Raw genomic sequence first — 21070 nt, 5'->3', positions numbered from 1 at the left:
ACAATGAACCGAGAAGGGATGAATATTTAAGAAAACTCAAATGGACAGTACCAAATGAAATGTTAGTATTGAAAAACATGTTCCTTGACAAAATAAAACCAACTACAGAAATAAACGACGCAAGACTGAAAGATTGGGTAGAAGCTTTCCCATTCACAAAAGATATAGTTGGTAACATGGAAAGAAAACCAGAATGGCTACAAAAACATATATTTGGAAACGAGCTTATTCCATATGGACAAGCTCTGTTTGAAGAGCTTGAACCAGAAACTCAGGAAAGAGTCATGCAAACAATACGCGAAGACTCAAATACAGACTATGACAAACTCTTTCTAGGATATAGGTTACCTGAGATGGGCGACCAGAGCCAAAAGGCAAAAAGGACATGGGAAATTTGCAACATACTAGATGAACATAATGCAAAGATGCAACAACTTCAAGCAGAGGGCAATGAAGGAAAAAGAAGAGTTAAAAACTCAGTCAGGAAGAAAGTAAAGCTTGGTCGGAGTGGGTTCTATTATGACATATAAATCCAACTATTCTATATTTTTACTCATATGAAATGTACGCCGCTCAGAATATAACGCCAACAGTTTTGGATGCTATGAATGGAAATGTTTCCGAATGGTATAACGAATGCGACAATGCCATTAGAAGGTCAGAAATAGTTCCTGGAACTTACGAATATACAACTGCTGTTTCTTATGGAAACGTAGGTGAGTTTGGAGAAGGTTCTTCAACAACAGTAGATATTGCTTGCGACAGGTTTCATATATTTCTATTGACAACTCTTCTTATACGTGGAACAAGACATTGAAATAAAACCTTCTGCCAAGTTGTCTGACAAGAAAGGTTGCAATGGAATTTTCTATGTCGGATACCAATATGCTCCAGAAGTTTTCATGGGATATAAGATATATTCTAACTCTGACTTAGTTCAAACAGTAACATGGGCAAACTATGAATGGTTCGCTTTGAGAAACTCAGTACAACCACAAGCTAGAGAACAAACAGACCAGTATGCAACTATTGAGAAAATAAGAAGACTTGACCCTAACGTTCCAGGAGTTTATGTTAACCTTTCTGGACAAACTGCAGCAGCAGTAACCAAAGTAAAATTGAAACTTAGAGTTCCTTTGTCATCTTTCCTCATCTTCAGGTTTTTAAGATACTTGCCAAACTGGGCAGGAAAAATTTCTATCGAACTTACTCCAAGCAAAAATAACTTAGTCATTGCACCAACACAAGACCCATTCACTCTTACAGAAGTAGTGGGAACAAATAAAATGTCATTCGCCGACTTTTGCAAAACAAAGTTGACTTAGACTTTGGTTTCTCAAACCTCAACACTGAAGTAAACTATTATTTCAATGCTGCTGGAGATGCTTGGGACCCAGTTAAGTTCACATGCGAAAAATTTGAATGCAAGAGAATAGAAAGCAGACTTGCAGTCTATATGTTGGACCCAGATATTTCAAATGCTTTAGCTGCCAAATATATTGCAGTTCCACTTATGTTCCCTATACACCAAATATCTGTCAAAGACTTTGCAGGTGAAGTTGGAAACCAAAGTGCTGACCCAGGTGCAAGAACAGATATTGCTTAACAACTGCAATGAAACATGCAGATACTATGTTTGTACTGTTCAGACGAACTATAAATGACTATTCTTGCTTCTACAACCCTGGTATTAAATATCATATAAACATAGATGGCAAATACTATCCAAGAGAAGAATATTCTACAGTTGAGGATATGAGGTCATACAACTTGACATTAGATGCTATGAACTTTAACAACAACTTCACAACAACCATTAACCCTGAAATGCAAAGTTCTATTATGCCATATGTGAAAGTATGGACCATACAGGAGCTCAAAAACTCAATATACAAATGGAGACCGTTCAAACTTTTGGCTTGGCATTCCATTTGCTGACTCAGAAGACTTTATGGGTGGTATTTCAACTGTTGGTACAGTTCAAATACAATATACTGGTGACAGAGACGGTCCAAATGAATTGAAAGCAAAGAAGTTTACAAAACCAATAGCACTTTTCACGGAAGATGCTCTTTTGAAGATTCGTTCGATGAAACCTGCTGGGGCTCCTCAGATTGGTATAACGACAGCTTCCATCGAGCAGATTTTGGCAGCAGGTCAGTAAGTTGTTCTTGAACTGACTTCTCTCCGTCAAATATTGACAGTACGCCAGTTTTGACATAAAATTGTATTATAAACTTACCTTTAGAAATATCGGTCAGTTTTGTTGTTATATTTTTGTCTGCTTCAAGAACTTTCACCATTTCAGTTATACCAACTTTCTTTGCTTTATGAAAATATTTTGGTTCAGCAAAGACTGCTATTCTATAACATTTTCCATTGTTTGTATAAAGAACTATTCTGTCAATGTATTTGTATTGTTTGTGTGTGTAAACTTTGTTCTGCTTCAATTCGAAGAGATACTCAAATACGTCCATCTTTTTATTCTAAGTAAAATGTCATTTCCGAAAAATAGAAGCGTAAGTGTTTCAAAAGGTTTAATGGCGGTGGCAGATGTGAAGTTAAATTCACCAACTCAAACAAACAGTCAAAGTGTTGTTGTCAATGTCAAAGAAAGAGATGTTGAAGTGGGGAAACCATACGAAGACGAAGATGGTATAACAATAGTTCCTGTAAAAGAACAACCAACATACCCTGAAGTTAGCAGAGACTTAAGTTCTGTTGCAGATATTCGAAACGACTACCAACAACTTAAAGACAAACTTAAAACTCAGGAGAAGATTTGTCAGCTTTGGGTATAATGTTAAACTTGGTTGAGCACAACCCTGTAAAAGTGAACTCATATGTCATCGCACCTCATGAAATTTTGAAAGAACTATTGAAACTTTTGACAGAGGCAGACGATATAAACATCAAAGAAATAGAACCCGACATTGCTTGCTGTGGTGTTTCATATAATGTCATTGACAAGATATACGTTATGAAAGGAGGTGAAACGTTGAACTTAAAATATAGTTTCCCAGACGTCATAAAAATATTTGACGACCACAACATTTCATTAAAATTTACTTGCTAAGTAAATGGCAGAAGACATAGTGGTTTATACTATTACGACTAAAAACCCTGAGTCATATAATTCTATAACAACAAACTTACAAAGTCCTCAAGGACGATATTGTAAACTAACCTTAAACACAATGACGACTAAAGCCTGTTTTGCTCTTTTGACACCAGAAGACTTTGTTGTTGTGAATGGTAAAAAATACTTCTTTGAAGATACTTACTCAGATATACCACCAACAGGTTTTGTTGACTTATTTAATACTTTAAGGACGGATGTAACATGTGCTGCAACTAGAGCAGGTTTCATTATGTTTGGATGTCCGACTGAGTTTACTATAAACGATATGAGCTATAATACAAAACTTATATCTGGTTTTTACTACCAACAGTTTCCTATAACAGGAAAAGGTGTCATACAAGGAATGTCTGTTCCATTGACTTTAAGTACACCATTTATATATTGTTTCAAACTTAGGTTCAAAGTGTTATTCGAATGTCGACAGAAACTACTATGACCAAAAGATACTCATGCTATAAACAACACTTTCTCTGCTGGTTTGCCTATTGTTCATTCGAATGCAGAGTTTTCAGCTTTAGTAAACTCAAACACTTTAGCAAACATAAACTTAACCTTAGTTGACGCAAACTTTGTTCCTGTAAAACTTTTATGTCCTATGTATTTGTCAATGACGGCAGAAAGTTTCGAATTGGAAGATGCAACTGGTGAAAGTATTGTATTACAAGAACAACTTCAACAACAAATAGCTCAAGAACAACAAATGCAACAAATGGAACAAATGCAACAACAAAGTCAAGAATAAAAAAATATTTTTTTTATTTTTATAAAAATGTACAGAATAGATGTTTCAGATTTTTATGACTTCCAAGCGTTCAGAAATATGTGTCCATTTAGAGACTATAACAAAGCAGTCGAGAATTTGAAACGTTTAGTCATTTATGTGACTCTGCCCCAGAATGTTATGTCATGAAAGAATGGGATGTTGTCTTTAACAAACCAAGAGCAACAATAGTTTCAGAACAAGAATGTAGACAGAAACTTAAGAAAATAAAAGTCGTACAAGTTGGAATGAAGATGTTAGATGCTTGGGATATCTTATTGTCAAAACTTGAAGATTTTTCAGTTCGTGGTATAAAGTTCTATACACCTTCTCCAAACTTCTATTCTATCTTCACTGGATATAAATACGAACAAGTAGAATGGAAGGAAGATGTTATAGAAGCTTGGTTAGACCATGTCAAAGAAATTATATGCAATGGAAACGAAAGAGTCTATGAGTATATCTTATGTTGGTTTGCAAACATCTTACAACATCCAAGTGCTAAAAATGAAACTGCTCTCATCATAATTGGAAAACAAGGAACAGGTAAGAACACTTTCTTTACAGATATCTTATGCAAACTGTTAGAAGGCTATTCGAACCCGAATATGACAAACTTAGAAAACATCTGTGGCAAGTTTAACTCCTCAATAGAGAATATGAAACTTATAGTATGTAACGAACTTCAAAGTATAGATACAACAAAAGTTTTGAACTCAGATGCTTTGAAGAGTCTTATAACAGACAAAGTTGGAGTTGTTGAAAGAAAGTATAGAGACCAAAGAGTTTGTGAAAATGTTGCAAACTTCGTCATGGTTTCAAACAACGCCGTTCCGATGAAGTTAGAAAGTTCTGACAGAAGATATGTAGTTGTCAGAACGTCAGAAGCTCATATGCAAGATACAGAATATTTTGACGACTTAGCAGAAACTTTGACACCTAACTTTTACAACCACTTGTTCTCATATTTCATGACATTAGATATTTCAAAGTTCAATCCAAGACAAATTCCACATACCGAAGAGAGACAAACATTGTTAGAAGCAAACAAGAGTGTATATGAACTGTTCATAGATGAAACTGACTTTGAGTGTTTAGATGAAAGGTCTTTGTACGACTCGTATAAACAATATTGTCAAGAGTATGGTTATATGACAGCGTCTAAACGAACATTCTTGGCAAATGTCAAAAATCTTTTAGATGTTCGGAATGGCAAATATAGAAAGAAATAATTTTTCTGAGTAAATTTTAAAAAAAATATTTTTTTATCCGATAGAAAAGATGGCAAAATTCATCTCAGTAAACAAGTACATGTCAGGACTTAAAGAAGAACTAGACCCATTCACATATTTGAATGTTTACTTCTACCATTTTGAAAAGTCTACATTTGACAAAGTTTGGAACATCGAACCAGTTAAGTTTGCTATTGTGACTAAAAATGGTGCGAAATTTGAAGACTTAGACATAGAAGGTTTGTTAGCAGTCAAAGAAAATTTTGACAGAAGGTTCTCAAACCTTAAAGAAGGCAAAGCATACAAACTTGTTATACCTTATGAACCAAAGAAAGCAGACGACTATGAATATTATGAGTCTAAGATAGTTGAAGTTCAAGGTAAATTGGGTAAAAAGATTTTAGAGTCTAAGCCAGTGTTTGCTCCTAAAGAGGAAGAGAACATTGACATTGACCCAGAAATGTTCTAAAAATAAAATTTTATTTTTACATGTCAAATTTCTTTTTCTCTGGAACTGGTTCAGGTTCTTTCTTCTCTTCTTCTACTTTCTTTTCTTTCTTTTCTCTCTTCTTCTTCTTTTTCTGGTGGAGTTATGTCAAATTCTCAGAACCATATTTATGTAAAAGTTCTTTGTCCTTTAATAGCTCTTCTATTCTGTTTTCTATTTCATCTTCAAGAACAGCGCATGTGCCTTCTTTGCATTCTAAGAACTTTTGTTGGACTTCATCTTTCCAATCGGCGTCATCTCTGTCAACAAGTCTGTCATTGACAAATTTTAAGACTGCTCTTTGTAATGTTTTATGGTTCTTGTCATATTCCCAGAAACAGAACTTTAGAACAAATTCCCTTTCTTGTTTACACTATGTAAGATTTTATGGTCGACAGAAGTTTTGCTGTCGAAAAAGTTTGTCTCGAATATAGATAGCGAAATCGCTAGACATTTTCTAAAAGATAAAAATTTTAATTTTTCTAAAAATATGTTAGAAAAAAAGTTTGCTGACATTGACAAAAATTTGAGAATGTTTTAACAAGAACAAGAGAAGTTAGAAAATGCTCAGATAAAACCATACATGACAAGTTCTTATTTGCTCAGAATGGTATAACAGGTCTAATTGCACCACCTGGGTCGGGTAAGACTTTCACTTATCTTAAAATGGCTGCACAACAACAAGAACTAGATGAGAAGAACCCATTCTATGAGTTAGTAGTCATTTGTAGTACTTCTGGTCAATTTGACCAAACCGTCAATTCGTTCAAAGATATTATAAAAAGTCTAAGTTAGTATGTATAAAAGACTCTGAGTTGTTAGATTGGATAAAGAAGTACCAAAGAAGAGTTTTGAAGTACAATGCTATAAATGAGTATGTCAATTCGAAGTTTAAAGACCCAAATGAGGAAATGCAGAGAATATTAGAGAAGAAACACTTCAGAAACAAACAGAAAGAGATAGAATACATTTCGAAGAAATTGCAATCTTACGATTGGAAGACTTACCCTCACAGATGTCTTCTTATCTTAGATGATTTCGCTCTCATCCTTTGTTAAAGAACAGAGAACAAGACATGTGTCGAATTCTTAAGAAGCTCAGACACTTTAACATTTCAGTTGTCATTTGTGTACAGACAGCAAAGAGTTTAAGTAAGGATGTAAAGAGATACTTACTGATATCATACTTTTCCCTGGATTGTCGAAGACGATTTCATGGAACTTATGAAAGAGTCCATGGCAGGTAAGTTTGACAGACATGAACTATGGGAGAAGTACAAAGTCATACAAGACCCTCATACTTCTTTCAGAATTCATATCTACGCAAACAAAGTTCAAATTGTAAAAAGTCAAGCTTGAAAAATAAAGAGTTTTGGCGACCAGGGTTTTTTCACTACTCGCTGTTCTTCTCTCGGTTTTTCGAGGGAAGCAAGCATATGAGGAAATTCATGAAATTTCATACGGAATTCAATAAAAATATATTTTAGGTGAAGAGGTGAGATTTCACCTCTTTTTTCACCTCTTTTTTCACCTCAGTTATTTTATAAGCGTTTTACATGAATTGTATGATGTATATTTGAAATCCTAAACAATTTCGTAGCTTCTATTTCTTCTTTTAGTACATCGAATGTTTTAACTATGCCGAAGGTTTCTTTATACTTCTTCTTGACATCTGAAAGAAGGAAATCTTCTGCTGTTGGATAGTTTTTGTTCAGAAATTCTAACATGTCCATTTTATCTTCTGCTGGTTTTTCTGCTTCTTTCTTTAAATCTGCATAGTCGTTTCTCATACGTTCTATCTCTTTGACTGAGTAGTTATATTTCCTAATTGCTGCCTTACATTTAGAACATTGCGGGTTCATTTTTGCGTTATATTCTGAAACCTTACCTGCTAAAACAACTAAGGCGTCAATTGCTCTCTTCATCTCGAACATAGCGGGTTTTATTTGTTCGTTCCATACCTTACCCCTACTATCTTTATCTCTTATTTCCCAAACACATTTTGCAACTAACGAAACAAAGTTGTCGTAGGTCTTAAACTCCCCAGATTTATATATGTCAGAGATGTTCTTATATACCATATCGCAATCTTTGTCCATAACTTTATGGTTGCAATGAAATCCTAGAAACTCATAGTTTACCTTTCGTATGAACTTCTTTATTTCTACTGAGTCAGTTGCTTTGACTTCAATTTCGTCGAATTCAGGAATAGTGAGTTTTTGTTGTTGGATTTCAGGAAGTTTAGGTAGATGGTCAATAATGTCCTGCATTTCATAAAGATACTGTTCATTTGTTTCATCTTTCGCACTACAGTCTAAATCTCCTTGGAGAAGTTCTTGCTTTATCTTCTGGATTTCTGTTTCGAAAGTATATGAAGAAGGAATGAAGCTTTTCATCTCTACTAACATTGAAGTTGGATTCATAACTAACGAGTTTGGTGCTGTTGTTGCTAACATGTTCTTACAATAAAAATAAAAAATATTTTTTTAAAAAAACCAACTTTATTTTTTATTTCATGAAAATTCATGAGGTGAAAAAACAGGTGAAAAAAGAGGTGAAATCTCACCTCTTCACCTAAAATATATTTTTGCTGAAAAAGTGTAATTTTTTTCATGTCCGAAGACTCGAAGGTGCAACACTTCCAAAATACCGACGAACTCAGAAGAGCAGCATGGCAGTATCTTCTTGACAACTTCTTTGAGTTCTCCAGGTACACCTTGGAAAATGCTGAAGAACTCCGACACAGAGAATTTGGAGAAATTGCACTCCAATACTACCTTGACAAACAAAGGGTAAACAAAGGGTAAAATAAGACTAAAAACTTAACGTTTAAAAAGTGACATTTTTAATGAGCTCCGAGTCACCGAGAAAACTTGGTCAGATGTTAGCAGCTTACTTCCCTGAGGAGGATGGAAGCGTTACATACGTAAGGTTCAAAAACAACGAACCTGGAATTGCGTACCAAATTCGCAATTACATGACCATGGAAGAGTACGAAAGGTTTCTACAAGAGAAACCAGCTCTAAACAACTCAGAAAAGAAAGAGTAAAAAGTTTAACTCGTAATTGTTTATTTTTTTACTTGTATGGGCAAGCTGCAAGAATGAAGTCGACTATCTCAGTCTTTGTCTTGACCAGTTGGACTGCTCTTGCGAGTACGTCTGTTTTGCGGTCTCCAGCTGGTGTCTGACCTTCGTAATTGCGCATGTTCTTGAGAGCTCCAACTGTAAATGGCTGTAAGATGAAGAGTCTCTCAGACTGCTTGAGGTAGTCTTCACGGTCACGAACCGAATCTGTGGTACGAGTCGAATTGGTCGACCTTAGGGAAGAGACTGAAAGCCTGTCATCTTCCATAGGGGCTGTGGCATACTCTTTGCGTAAACGGTTCAGACCTTCTTCGAACTCTTGGTCTCTCTTCGATTGGGATTGAGATTGGAATTGGGGTGGAGGGTTTGACATGAACATCCAAGGGTTAGGGAAGTAAGGCATGGGTTGAGGAGGGTAGTTTGGAAAGCCTTGTGGTGGGTAGTTTGGAAAGCCTTGTGGTGGGTAGTAACCTTGAGGTGGAAATTGGTAGTAATTCGGAGGTCCTTGTTGGAACTGAGGTTGCTGAGGAGACTGTTGTGGTGCTGGAGCATGCTGTTCCTCTGGCTGTGGAACGGGTTCAGTAGGTGGGACGTCGGACATTCGTTTGTGTCTTAACCGTCTTTGTTCTGAAACAATATAATATTGTCTTGAAAAAGTACAACATTGTCTTGAAAAAGTACAACATTGTCTTGAAAAAGTACAACATTGTCTTGAAAAAGTACAACATTGTCTTGAAAAAGTACAACATTGTCTTGAAAAAGTACAACATTGTTCTGAAAAAGTTCAAGACTTGTTCTGAAAAAGTACAGCTGTACTCAAATTTGAGAGACATTGTACTGAATTTATACAACATTGTTCTGAAAAAGTACAACATTGTTCTGAAAAAGTACAATATTGTCTTGAAAAAGTACAACATTGTCTTGAAAAAGTACAACATTGTCTTGAAAAAGTACAATATTGTACTGACTCAGTATGGAGCTTGACCCCTTAGACGAAGCAATTTATCTAATTGAGGTAAATGAAACCGTGAAGGAATATCTCAGCAAGTGCAAACCAAGCAAGTCCATTGGCTTCTGGTTGTCCAAGAATAGTGTCTTAAAGTTGGAAATTGAAACAGGTGTTGCAATTCAAGTTCCAGAAGGCACTGCATTCGATGATATTAAGGATGTGAAGAAAGAAGCCCTCTTGAAGTTCTTCATGAAACGTCCTTGGATACTACTTCCATATCGTGAGAGCCCAATTCCACGAATTACACAAATTCTCAGAGCACTACTTCACTACTCTGGACAGCCGTTCTTCATAACCTCAGAAGGCGACATCCAACCAATTCTTCAGCCAGTTCAGTAAACATCTCATTTTAACTTCACTTTTTTTTATGTTTTTACTCACACTCGTACTCAACAGGTTTGTGTACAACTATTTCAACTGTGAACCTTGTATTGACCGGTCTTCCTGCAAATGCAAGTTCGGTCAATACACAATTTATGGTGGCAAGAAAGACAGTGGGGAATGTTATTCTGACATCTGTTGTTGCGCTCGAGAGAGAATTGAAATTCCAGACCCAACTCCAACACCAACACTCAAGTTGCCAAAGACTCATGTGAAGAAGAAGCCTTCTGGTAAGTTTCTTATAGCCATATACATGGCACGCTTTGAGTAAAAACATTTTTTTCATTTTTTGAATGAAGCAAGTTAAATTCGTCCCACACCAATCTCAATGGACCGATGAAGAGTTTCAAGCCATGGTTGAAGGCGTTGAGAACGACATAGACGGCGAACTTGAAGGAGCTCAAACCACAATTGCAACCAAAATTGCAGGAGTCAAGGAACAGATAGCTCCACTTAAAGCTACCAAAGCTACTCTTGACCTCAATGGATAGTTACCGTTTAGAAGTAAAGAGTGGAATAAGACAATTAAAATTGAAACTTCTAAACTACGAAGCTATACTCCAAAAGTTAGCAGAAATGAGAAGACTTTACCAGAGCTACTTACATGTAAGGGACTTACCTTCAAGCAGTCCGACCAAAGATGAATTTTTCTGACATTGTCCCAATTTTGTCCGAAAGTCAGCTCAGATGTTTCGAACTGCTCCCAACATATCCAGAATATGAACGTTTGCCTGAACTCTTCCGCAATCTCAAAAAACGTTTTTTGGTTCTCATGTTCGAAACTTTTATCGGAAGAGACAACAAACGTTCAGAAGAAGAACAAGATATTATTTTAAACTTGTTGTATGACATAACTGTCATAACAAGCTTTTTGAAGTAAAACCGTCATTCTCAAACCACTTCATTTTTTCGATGTCCGAACAAGCACCGAAGCCAAACTCAATGGCAGATGTCCTTTCAAGGTTGCCAGAAAAGCGCCCAGTTCAAATTCAAATTGCCCAATTGAACGCTCATCTGTCAAACACCGTGAAGACTCTCCAAAGTAGTCTTATGGAAGAGATGACCAAGCTCAAAGCCGATGTCCTCATGAACCAAGCTTCCAATGAGAAATGCCTGAATGATTTGACGGAAACCTTGCGCATTTACGCGAGAGAGAACCGAGACCTTGCCAGACTCATCTACCGTTTCTTCGAAGAGATAGACGCCATCTGGAAGGTACTCGGAAAGGACAGAACATGCAACACCGTAATTCGTGAACACAGAATTGAAGAAGGAATTGTCGAGGAAGAAGAGAAACACGAAGAAGAGGAAGAGGAAGAAGAGGAAGAAGAGAAACACGAAGAAGAGGAAGTTTGGGCAACCCTTGTTGCCGATGACACTTACGAAATTTCCCAACCCTACCCATACCAAATCCGCAACAGGGAGACCGGCAAGGTTCTTACCCCAGTCCTCAACAACTTGGGACACTTGAACCTTACCCTTCGGAATTACGGTACAATTTCCATGGGAAGGCTTGTCGGTATGCAATGGGTTCCAAATCCAGACAAGAAGACGAGGGTCAGACACATTGACGGTGACAAGCTCAACAACCGTAAGGAGAACCTCGAGTGGTTCTAAGAGTAAAAAAATTTTATTTTAGGGGGAAACCCCAAGTAAATTTAGGTGTTTAGTTGCGTAAGCGGCTTAAATTAAGGATAATTTGGACAAGTAGTTCCTGACCTCTGAATTGGACTCTTTCGTCATCCCAGTTGCGTAGGAGGTCGTCCCAGAGGAGTTGGTAGAATTGCCATTCCAAGGACGATTTGTCCTCCCAGGCATTGAGGATGTACTGCTCGTAGAGTCTCATGACCTCTGCCTTGCACCAGACACCCTCTCCCTTGGAACGTAAGGCTTCTTCGAAGTGCTCGAATGCGATTGGCTGCGGGACCATCTGAAATGACACTTTTTGTCCGTTTGGTCAATGTTCGTGTCTCGTGTCATAGTCGACGAAAATACAAACAAACAGGTTATATATGAGTTTGAGACCAAGAATGGTGTAACTCGACCTGTCCGATTCAAATTCGAATAAAAATTTTTTACTTCATGCAATGTTTTATTTCTGTGCCGTCTTCAAGTATGCCCCAGTACTTACGCTTGGAGAGGACATGAACTTCGGTGAAAATTTTGTCCAATTTGAATTGACCCATCTTTTCACCGACCATTCCCATTTCAATGAGTTTGTTATAGCCTTCTTCGTTCGTCATGAGTGCGTCAATGTTCTCATAGTAAACCTTCACTTTGGATTTGACTTCGGAGAAGAATTTGTTGTAGTTGTCAAGGACTGCCTTTGCGAACTGAGGATAGGACCAATGTTCGACAATAGGTTTTAATGTGGTTACTAAGCCACTTTGACCTTGAGTGAATTCGTACTTCAAAACAAAAGGAGAAAACCTTTCAACAAAGTTGTCGACCTTCTCATAATGTTTACTCTTCATCTCTTGAGGTTTCTTAATGGAATATCCCCATGTCGAATTCATAAGCAATTTGAGTGTCATTGCAAGTTTGGGGTTTGAAGCTTTCCTAATATCATACAGTTGTTGTATGACTTTTCCAACTGTATAGTTCCTTCCCGGGAACTCACCATCTTCGTTTGGAATTCCAGTCGGGATATATTGGACAAACCTCATGTATGCAGCGTTAAGGTCGACATAGTATATTTTTTCATCTGAGTCGAACTTGTCGCAACCAATTGGTCCAGTTTGTGGAAATTCAAGTGAGTCTCTTATCTTCTGAGAAACTTCTCCTGTTATCTCATAAACATCGTCGAAGCAACCTGTTTCATATAAAACCTTCTGACCTAACTCAGAAGCTCTCCAATACAATTTGACGTCAATTGGATGTCTCAATGGAAGTTTGTTTATAGCATCTTGAAGTTCTTGCAACCTCATTGGAAGTTCTTCTGGTTCAGGTTGGTATCCGAACAATCCAACTCCTTTTGGAATTGTGTACTTCTTTTGTACTAGAACTTTGTCTGGAACAACTTTTGGTCTTGCTAACAATGAAAAGTTTGTTTCGTCTTTTGGTACAAAAGTTTCTGTCAGCTTGTCATCTGGAATTGGTTCCAACAAACCTTTCTCGAAAAGAATGTTAACAGCTCTGACAATGTTGCACTTACTTTTACCAAAGAATGGGTTTGTAAGACTTTCGTTCAACATGAAGTGGTTGTGGACAATTACAATCTTCAACCATGGTAAGTCTTTGTCAACAACATAGTCGTCATGTGAAGAACCTTTAGCTGTAGGTATGTTGACTCGGATATTGACATTTGCCAACGGTGCAATTTTTGCCAATTGACCTCTGAGAATGTACCTTGTCTTCACACATGACTCAAGATACTTCATCTTCTCTTCTGAAACAAGACCAGAGTTCCTGAGACATGTAAGAATGCAAGGTTCATTGACAATTGTTTCAATTGAATTGTAAATTCCATACCTTGTCAAGTCAATGTCAGACTTATTTATGAACGGGAAGTATCCAGCATGTTGTCTGACTGCTTGAGGGTTAGGTTGGTACCATTCGAACTTCACGCTTACAATTCCTTCAATTGCATTCAAAATGTCTGAGTCGGAGTCAACCATTTGTTCTCTCTTTGTAGTCTTGAAAGCGTCAAGAAGCATTGCAGCTGTTGTGACATTGCCATGTGCATAGTAAATATGACCATCTAAATCTGTTACGGTTAGTCTGAGATTGTATCCTTTCTTATTTCCATCTTGTATGGCAGCAAGTACACCCATGAAGCCTTCTTTGTTCTTTCCTTCGTCAAAGTTAACTGTAAAGGTTCGACCAGAAGTAATTTTACTTCTAACTTCACGGTACTTTTCATATGCATATCTTGTTCTTTCCATGGGAGCATGTGCGTCTTCACCTTTTCCTTTTTTCCTCCTCAAAGGATGCAATTGTTCGTCATGTTTCCAGTAGAATCTGGCAAAGCCGTCGTGTCCTTCAACCTGTGGCTCAGTAACATCGAAAGGCATGTCCATAAGACGTTCTTCTTCTAACCTCTCTAACCTGTTTGGATAATTTGCGCGTGCTGTTTCCAAGTCCATTTCATAGGTCAGACCAGCCAGTTTGTCATAGACTTTTATGGGTCTTCCCTTCCTATATTTAAACTTCTTTGAAACTTTCCAACCATATCTTTCTAATCTGCTTTTATTCTAGCAGACCTTCTATCCATTCTATACGGGGGCATTTTTTATAAAAATAAAAAATATTTTAAAATGGTATGCCATATAGCTTCTTGAATTTGTTAAGATGTATTTGAACGTATTTTCCATCTGTACTCTAGCGTTTACATGAGCATAGCCCGCCTTAGTAAACATACTTGTAATTTCCTATAGTTTACGCCGGTATAAAAGTAGAAAGAGTCTTGTTCTTCGCTATAGTAGTAAAACTCAAACGTATGCTCGCCATAGTCTGTATTTCAATTGCTTCATCTTCTAGTTCGTCGTCGACAAATTCGAATACAATATCTCGAAATTTGCCTATGTTCTTATTGTTTTCAGAACAAGTGACCCAACGCAAGTTTTCAAGTCTATTGTCGTTTCTTATATGGTTTATATGGTCTACAAAGGTAAATTGTTAGGGTTCGGTATAAAATGATTGCAATGACAACATGTTTAAAATAGTTTTTTCCACTCATCTTCATATTAGCATATCCGTCATTTCGCTCCCATCGCTTAAAACTCTTTTGTCTTTTTGTTTCTGACTTCAAATGACTCACAACAGTGAATTTCATATTTCTCATCTAACAAAACAAGTTTCCCAACGGTCTGTTCCAACAAACCCAGCGTACATTTCAAATAAAATAAAAAAATATTTTTTTGAAAAATATACTGTTTTCCTTTTACTTAACATAGCCACAGCTACCAAAAGTCTTTGACGCCAACCCATACCAGCTAATGAAGGTTGACTTGGTTTAGTCTCCAAACTAACTTTGGTTTTGGTTATCTTCAGTTTTTGGCTTCCCTTCTTCTATTGGTTTTTCGTCACTTTTCGGTTCCTCTGACTTTACTTCACTTGCAGGTATGGTTGTGTCGTTAGTATCTTCGTAAATATCATATGCCATTTGTTTTTGTTTTCCTTTCAACTTTTTGTGTTTGTTGTAAAGTTTAGAATATTTCGACTCTAAGTCAATGAGATGTTCTATAATGAACTGTTCGTCGGTAAAATATACTTTTCCATCTGTTGTCTCATAAACTCCTTCAGACTTCAATATTTTATTTGTGAGAGTCTGTTTCTTTTTTGAGATACTAGCCGTTCCATTTCTATGAAAAGTGACTTTGTAGTTAGGGTTTGTATTTCCAGACCTGGCACTTTCTATTATTGAATTTTTCTCTTCATCTGTAAGTTCTTTGACAGGTTTTGACAATGGTTCTGAACTTTTTGTTTGTGGTGTCAAATCTACCGTTTCAACTTCTTCGGTCATTTCATCTCAGTAAAAAATTTTAGTTTGGTTTGTTTTCAACTGGTTGTTTAGGTTTTTTAAGTCGGTCTAAAACTTCCTGAGGTATAGGGAGGACTTGACAAACACGTGGTTGTGTAACTGCTGGAAGCCGACAAATCCATCTTGAGCCCATTTGTCTCAATGCTGTATTGTTCATTTCATCTCAGTAAAAAAATTTACATTCCCCACGTTTGAGGTGGTTGCGGTTGGTTGTTGTTTACCCATTGTTGTGCATGGTTATATCCTCTGTTAAAGAATCTTTCACCTTGGTCCATATAGTGCCCTGCTTGGTTATAGTAGTCATTTGCTTTGTTATAGTAGTTTCCTGCTTGTCTTCCTACATTGTCCATCCATCCTTGAACTTTTCCTCTTGTTTCAGGATTTGGAATAAGATTTGTTGCATCTCGTGCTACCTCCCAACCTTTCTGTACAGTTTGTATAATAGGTTGTGCTTTCTCTTTCAGTATACCTAATGTACTCAAAATCTTCCTTCCAATTCCAAATGCACCTCTGGCTATTGTTCCCACTGCGGGCAAAAATCTGGATGCAACTCCTGCTAATGCGCCAAATAAACCCATTTCTTATAGGGTAAAAAATGACGAATCCAAACAAGGACCCCTATGTTTCTAAAGCGACAAAGAAAGCACTCATGATAAAAATCTTTAGTTCAACACCAAATGCTTGGTTTATGGATATCTTGGAAAACATTCCGAGGTATAGAGAAGATGGACCACCATACTGGCTAATATTTGTCGGTCAAAACACAAGATACTGTGAAGCCATACCATTACAGTCCAAAAATATTTTAGATATCTTAGCAGCTTTGACAATATTTGTTGACAAATACCATCCAACAAAACTGACATCTGACTGTGAAAGTTCTTTCAAATCAGACGATGTAAAAAACTATCTGCGTTCAAAAAATGTAAACCAATATTTCATTGTCGACCAAAACCATTCTGCTCTTGGTGTCATTGACAGTTGTATAAAAATCTTAAGAGACTTAAACCAACCACAAGGCGGCGAGGTAGATGAAATGTCATATGACGACAAGTATAGACATTTCTCCATGGCAAAGATGAGACAAGTTTTAAATATTTACAATAGCCGTAAACAAAAAGGTTTGGGAAACCACTCCCCTGAAGAAATGAAAAACAACCCTGACTTAGAGAAAGACTATATATTTAATAGTTTAGTCAAAAGAGACAAACAAGAAAGAATGCCGGGCTTCAAACTTAAGAAAGGCGACAAAGTAAAAATAGAAATACCTAAACGCGACCCATATGAAAATACTATTGACTATGACAACAATGGGAACTCGACAGGTACTCACATTCGTGTTCGTAAAAATAGAAGAAAGTATACAAGAGAATATTATGAAGTTTTAGGCAAACATGGCAAAATGTACAGACTGCAAGCAGAAGATAAAACTACTATTGTCAGACCTCGTTTCAAACTTGTCAAAGTTCAAGGTGGTATACTTTCAAAAACAGTTCCTAACAAATATAAGACAACTCCTGACGAATATGCTAAAGAAGTTGAAAATGACGACTAAGCAATTCTATACCATGCGTAAACTGTCATGTAAGGTGGCATGTAGTCTTTACTTTGTCCCGTTGTTTGCGTATACCCTGAAACGCGATGTGTATGGTTTCCATCTCCCTGTGTGCTACCCCAGAAACAATTTATAGCAAACTGAACGTCGTCTTTAACATCGTATCCTTTACCTTTTTTCATTGCTGACCAATCCCAAAATCTATGTTTATGCCAACCTGCTTCAGCTGTACTTAAATCTATGTAGTGACTGTGTGCAGGTAAGTTTTCACCTGAAATCGTTTTACTTCCACCTGTTTCCTTTGAAGAGTTTGCACAATACAAAAACCTGTCGACTATTTGAGTCCAAGTTCCAAAACCAAGTACTACTTCTGGTCTGGTAGAGTTCATTGACGTGTAAATAGAACCTATAGGATATACTGTTTGAAGTATTTCTGTCTTTAACGTTTGAAGCTCTGTTTTGTCAGCTTTTTTAACTAACTCATCGTTAACATATGTTTTGTCAGCTTTTTTATCTAACTCAACGTTAACATATGTTTTGTCAGCTTTGTTGTCATATAAATCTTGAGCAGTGAATTTAACTTTGTTTTCATCCTCCATGACATAGACATTTCTACATCTAGTGTATTTCATCGTCGTTATGTCTTCATCCGATGTTAAACCTTGTGGAAAGTTAGGAGGTTTCCAAAGTAGTACATCCCCACCAGTTCCATCAGGTTCTTCAACCGTTCCTGCAATATTTTCTATACCAACAGTTGCGAAGAAATCGTGTGTATGAGTCTTTTTAGAATATTCTTTGTCAGCTCTTGTCACTTCACTTGACATTTTATTGTCAACATATGTTTTATCCGCTTTGTCATCTAACATTGCTGGTAGTTCATCTACGTCATAGATGTTATGTGTATGGTGTTTTTGTGGGTATGTTCTATCTTCCATGCGAGAATATAGTCTCTTGTTGCATCTACATACTCTTTGTCAGCTTTGTTGTCAATATCTGCCTTCAAAGAAGTTCATCTATAGGTTTCTCGTTTAAAGTTCTTTTTGTTGGATTTATACAAACAGTATGGTTCTTACTGTCTTGAAACAGAAACTCATCTGTCATTGGGTTTATCGTCAGTTTTAAGTTTCCTTCTTTCAATGACTCAGATATCTTAGAATAGTTTGAAAAGTTTGTTGTGTTCTTATTTAGAGCTTGCATAATGAGTTGTCGTTGTGTTGTATTTCTCTCATAGACGCTGTTTCATTTGACATTTTTATTCTAGATAAAATATGCTTCCAATAGAAAAAGAAAATTCAAGAGTTGCTACAACTAAACCATTAGATGAACTTTTTACGAATGTCGGTCAAAAGTTTGAGACAGAGACCGTAAAGCATGAAGGCTATCGTTTTGACTACCCATTGAGATGGCTAAGAGACCCATCCGTCACAAAAGCTATTGGCTTTCGTAGAATGAAGTTCATTTCAGAAGCCATACATGGTTTCCCATTTACGGTCGCTTTTGAAGTTCGATACTATAACAAAGAAAAACGTACGTATGAGAAATTTGAACAGGGAAAACTTTTACAAGTGAATTTGCTTGTAAACTTAGAAACAACTCTTCAAGCTTTTCAAAAAAATAAACGATATCTATATCGAATATGCAAACCAGTATAACATTGACGAGGGAGAGTACCATCTCGATATTGTTTATGACAGGAAAAATGCAACTGTTAAAATCAATAGAATAGAAGACCTTGGAGAAGACGTTTATATTTCTACAAAATATAACAACTTGGCATGGTATAGATTTTTGAGGATGTTAAATCAGCCTGCAGAATATCCAGTACACCCGAACTTTTATGAAGTCGAAAACCCTAATGGAACATATGAAAATGTTTTCGACTCAGATGCTATTATAGTTCATGCTTCATTTTCTGGTGCGCAAAACTCTTTCTTATGTCTGATGAATGACTTTTACGAAAAACCTACAAAGCTATACGAACCACCAAGTGGAAGTATTTCAGACTTTCAAGTATGGTTTACTACAGATGGAAGAAAGAGAATAATTCCATTATACCATGCGTTTTACTTAGAACTTAGTTTCATATACAACTACTATCGAACGGTAAAAATATAATTTTTTAATACGGTTGAGGTGTTGGATTTGGTTGCCAACTAGACTGTGGTGCAGGTTCAGGCTGTTGTATAACAGGAGCTTGCTCTTCTGGTTCAGGGTCTTTAGGTATAATACCAACGAACTGACCTACTCTTTTACCAATATTTTTGACTCCGTTCCAAATTCCTCTTCCTACGGTTTTTATTCCATTCCATATACCTCTTCCAACATTTCGAAAGAAGTTTCCTATTCTTCCAAAGAAACCCATTTTACTATATGTAAAAATCTAATGTCCACCTAGTCTCTTACGTTTCCTGTTGAGTTCCATAGCATTCTTTAACTGGAGCTCATACATTCTATTTCTCCTCTGGTAGAAAACATACTCTGGGTCAACTCCTGTGTTCGCGTCATCTGCATAGAGTTGTTTATATCCCACTTCGGGGTTTGTATAAAACTCTTTCCATCTCATATTTGCATACCATGGTGGCAAACCTAACGCAGCGTCATTTGACATGGCAGTTTGCATTTGTACATCTGTTGGCACTTGACCATAGTTTGCCATTGCAGTTTGTATTCTAACTTCATTTGGAATATTCTCTGGGTTTGGTTGTCCAGGTTGCTGTGCATTCGCTAAGTTCTGTGAGTCCATTTAATATTAGATAAAAATATCTCTTACGAGTACATATGCTGAACATTTGCAGGCATTGGTTCATCTTCATATTCTCTATATCTTTCTGCCACGTCAAATAAGTAAATGACACAATGGAAAAAACCTAAAACAAGTAGTCCTATTTCAAACCACATTTACTTACTAGTAAAATTTCTTTGTTATGACACTTTCTCCAGTTTATAGGACCTCTCTCATATTCTATCTTATCGTATCTAAACTCATAGTCATGTATGTCCTCTAACCATCTCATGACACTTTCCAAACCACTTTTATCGGATGTAAAGTAAAAGCATGGACAGTTATGTAAAACGTCTAAAGTTTCTAAAGAGTCTCTCAAAGTCCAGTCTACTTGGTATTGAAAATCCCATGTGTTATAGAACGGCGGGTCCACTATAAAGAAAACATTTTCCTTGTCTTTATATTTTTCATACAACTCTGTCCAATGACATCTCACAAACTCTATACCCTCAATATATTTTTCTATGTCCTCTTTGAAAACATTTGTATAGTTAAGATATAAAACTTTTGACATAAGTGTTTCAATGTCATGAACTCTTATAGCACCACTATATAATAGTCTAGCAGATATACTATCCCAGTCAATATACTCTGCCTTTTTCAAAACCTCTCTGACAGTATTTTTCTTATCTAATGGTATACGTTCCATCTTACCTATAGGTATCTTTTCTTTTAACTCTTTCAATATTTTGTTTGTGTCTGGTATATGTTTGAGACGGTTCATATAGTTGTCGAAGTCATTGCATATAATCTTTGAGTCAGGAAATATTGTATGGCACAAATGGGATATATAGAAACTTCCACCGAACAAATCTACAAATGTTAGACCATTCGGTAGTTTCTTAAGTTCTCTCAATAGAATATCTTTACATCTACTCTTATTTCCAAAGAAGGGTAACGGTGGTTTTGTAAAATTCATTTTATATATATAATAAAAATGTTTTTTCCTGAAAAGTGACAGAAAAGTGACAAAACATGTACGAAGAAGTCTTGAAAATTCAAGAGGGTAGAAAAGAGGTTAGAAAAGAGGTTATATCTAACCTTCTACCCTAAACATTATTTTTGTCTGATTTTACGAAGAAGTCTTGACAAAACATGAAAACATATATAATTTGTGAAAAGCTCCTGGAAGACCCGTATATAAGAACTTCATTTA

At 36.4% G+C, this 21070-nt stretch overlaps 16 protein-coding genes and 3 pseudogenes across 19 annotated transcripts, besides 1 other annotated feature; 9 read left to right on the top strand and 10 right to left on the bottom strand.

Moving 5' to 3' along the window:
- Positions 1-21070: part of a mobile genetic element that runs on past both edges of the window.
- TVAGG3_0521620 lies at positions 1514-2164 on the top strand (annotated as a pseudogene). The gene has a single exon. A coding segment is annotated over exon 1 (651 nt).
- On the top strand, positions 2541-2997 carry TVAGG3_0521610 (annotated as a pseudogene). Its single transcript has one exon. A coding segment is annotated over exon 1 (457 nt).
- Positions 4151-5134, top strand: TVAGG3_0521600 (uncharacterized protein; the record flags this gene model as incomplete). The annotated part of the gene is made up of 1 exon (XM_051237252.1): positions 4151-5134. One exon carries the CDS (start codon positions 4151-4153, stop codon positions 5132-5134), a length of 984 nt encoding a protein of 327 aa, XP_051095076.1.
- Positions 5184-5603, top strand: TVAGG3_0521590 (protein of unknown function, DUF4108 family; the record flags this gene model as incomplete). Its single annotated transcript, XM_051237251.1, has 1 exon — positions 5184-5603. The coding sequence occupies one exon, from the start codon at positions 5184-5186 to the stop codon at positions 5601-5603; it is 420 nt and encodes a 139-aa protein (XP_051095075.1).
- On the bottom strand, positions 7355-8076 carry TVAGG3_0521580 (organellar and viral DNA polymerase type B; the record flags this gene model as incomplete). The annotated part of the gene is made up of 1 exon (XM_051237250.1): positions 7355-8076. A coding segment is annotated over one exon (722 nt), but the record flags the coding sequence as incomplete, so codon positions are not given.
- On the top strand, positions 8469-8669 carry TVAGG3_0521570 (uncharacterized protein; the record flags this gene model as incomplete). Its single annotated transcript, XM_051237249.1, has 1 exon — positions 8469-8669. One exon carries the CDS (start codon positions 8469-8471, stop codon positions 8667-8669), a length of 201 nt encoding a protein of 66 aa, XP_051095073.1.
- On the bottom strand, positions 8698-9306 carry TVAGG3_0521560 (uncharacterized protein; the record flags this gene model as incomplete). The annotated part of the gene is made up of 1 exon (XM_051237248.1): positions 8698-9306. The coding sequence occupies one exon, from the start codon at positions 9304-9306 to the stop codon at positions 8698-8700; it is 609 nt and encodes a 202-aa protein (XP_051095072.1).
- On the top strand, positions 10082-10366 carry TVAGG3_0521550 (uncharacterized protein; the record flags this gene model as incomplete). The annotated part of the gene is made up of 1 exon (XM_051237247.1): positions 10082-10366. One exon carries the CDS (start codon positions 10082-10084, stop codon positions 10364-10366), a length of 285 nt encoding a protein of 94 aa, XP_051095071.1.
- On the top strand, positions 10389-10975 carry TVAGG3_0521540 (annotated as a pseudogene). The gene has a single exon. A coding segment is annotated over exon 1 (587 nt).
- Positions 11146-11712, top strand: TVAGG3_0521530 (MazG nucleotide pyrophosphohydrolase domain-containing protein; the record flags this gene model as incomplete). The annotated part of the gene is made up of 1 exon (XM_051237246.1): positions 11146-11712. One exon carries the CDS (start codon positions 11146-11148, stop codon positions 11710-11712), a length of 567 nt encoding a protein of 188 aa, XP_051095070.1.
- On the bottom strand, positions 11762-12025 carry TVAGG3_0521520 (uncharacterized protein; the record flags this gene model as incomplete). The annotated part of the gene is made up of 1 exon (XM_051237245.1): positions 11762-12025. One exon carries the CDS (start codon positions 12023-12025, stop codon positions 11762-11764), a length of 264 nt encoding a protein of 87 aa, XP_051095069.1.
- TVAGG3_0521510 (DNA/RNA polymerases family) lies at positions 12171-12569 on the bottom strand (the record flags this gene model as incomplete). Its single annotated transcript, XM_051237244.1, has 1 exon — positions 12171-12569. One exon carries the CDS (start codon positions 12567-12569, stop codon positions 12171-12173), a length of 399 nt encoding a protein of 132 aa, XP_051095068.1.
- TVAGG3_0521500 (uncharacterized protein) lies at positions 13019-13979 on the bottom strand (the record flags this gene model as incomplete). The annotated part of the gene is made up of 1 exon (XM_051237243.1): positions 13019-13979. A coding segment is annotated over one exon (961 nt), but the record flags the coding sequence as incomplete, so codon positions are not given.
- TVAGG3_0521490 (uncharacterized protein) lies at positions 15579-15734 on the bottom strand (the record flags this gene model as incomplete). The annotated part of the gene is made up of 1 exon (XM_051237242.1): positions 15579-15734. One exon carries the CDS (start codon positions 15732-15734, stop codon positions 15579-15581), a length of 156 nt encoding a protein of 51 aa, XP_051095066.1.
- Positions 15754-16155, bottom strand: TVAGG3_0521480 (uncharacterized protein; the record flags this gene model as incomplete). Its single annotated transcript, XM_051237241.1, has 1 exon — positions 15754-16155. The coding sequence occupies one exon, from the start codon at positions 16153-16155 to the stop codon at positions 15754-15756; it is 402 nt and encodes a 133-aa protein (XP_051095065.1).
- TVAGG3_0521470 (uncharacterized protein) lies at positions 18401-18669 on the top strand (the record flags this gene model as incomplete). The annotated part of the gene is made up of 1 exon (XM_051237240.1): positions 18401-18669. A coding segment is annotated over one exon (269 nt), but the record flags the coding sequence as incomplete, so codon positions are not given.
- TVAGG3_0521460 (serine threonine-protein phosphatase family) lies at positions 19252-19494 on the bottom strand (the record flags this gene model as incomplete). The annotated part of the gene is made up of 1 exon (XM_001319878.1): positions 19252-19494. The coding sequence occupies one exon, from the start codon at positions 19492-19494 to the stop codon at positions 19252-19254; it is 243 nt and encodes an 80-aa protein (XP_001319913.1).
- Positions 19513-19875, bottom strand: TVAGG3_0521450 (uncharacterized protein; the record flags this gene model as incomplete). Its single annotated transcript, XM_051237239.1, has 1 exon — positions 19513-19875. One exon carries the CDS (start codon positions 19873-19875, stop codon positions 19513-19515), a length of 363 nt encoding a protein of 120 aa, XP_051095063.1.
- On the bottom strand, positions 20015-20833 carry TVAGG3_0521440 (phage tail repeat-like family; the record flags this gene model as incomplete). Its single annotated transcript, XM_051237238.1, has 1 exon — positions 20015-20833. One exon carries the CDS (start codon positions 20831-20833, stop codon positions 20015-20017), a length of 819 nt encoding a protein of 272 aa, XP_051095062.1.

Source organism: Trichomonas vaginalis, chromosome II (assembly GCF_026262505.1).
Source record: "Trichomonas vaginalis G3 chromosome II, whole genome shotgun sequence".
In the NCBI taxonomy this organism is placed as follows: domain Eukaryota; phylum Parabasalia; order Trichomonadida; family Trichomonadidae; genus Trichomonas; species Trichomonas vaginalis.
Note: the sequence above shows the minus strand (reverse complement) of the source record. Positions and strands in the feature narration are given on the sequence as shown.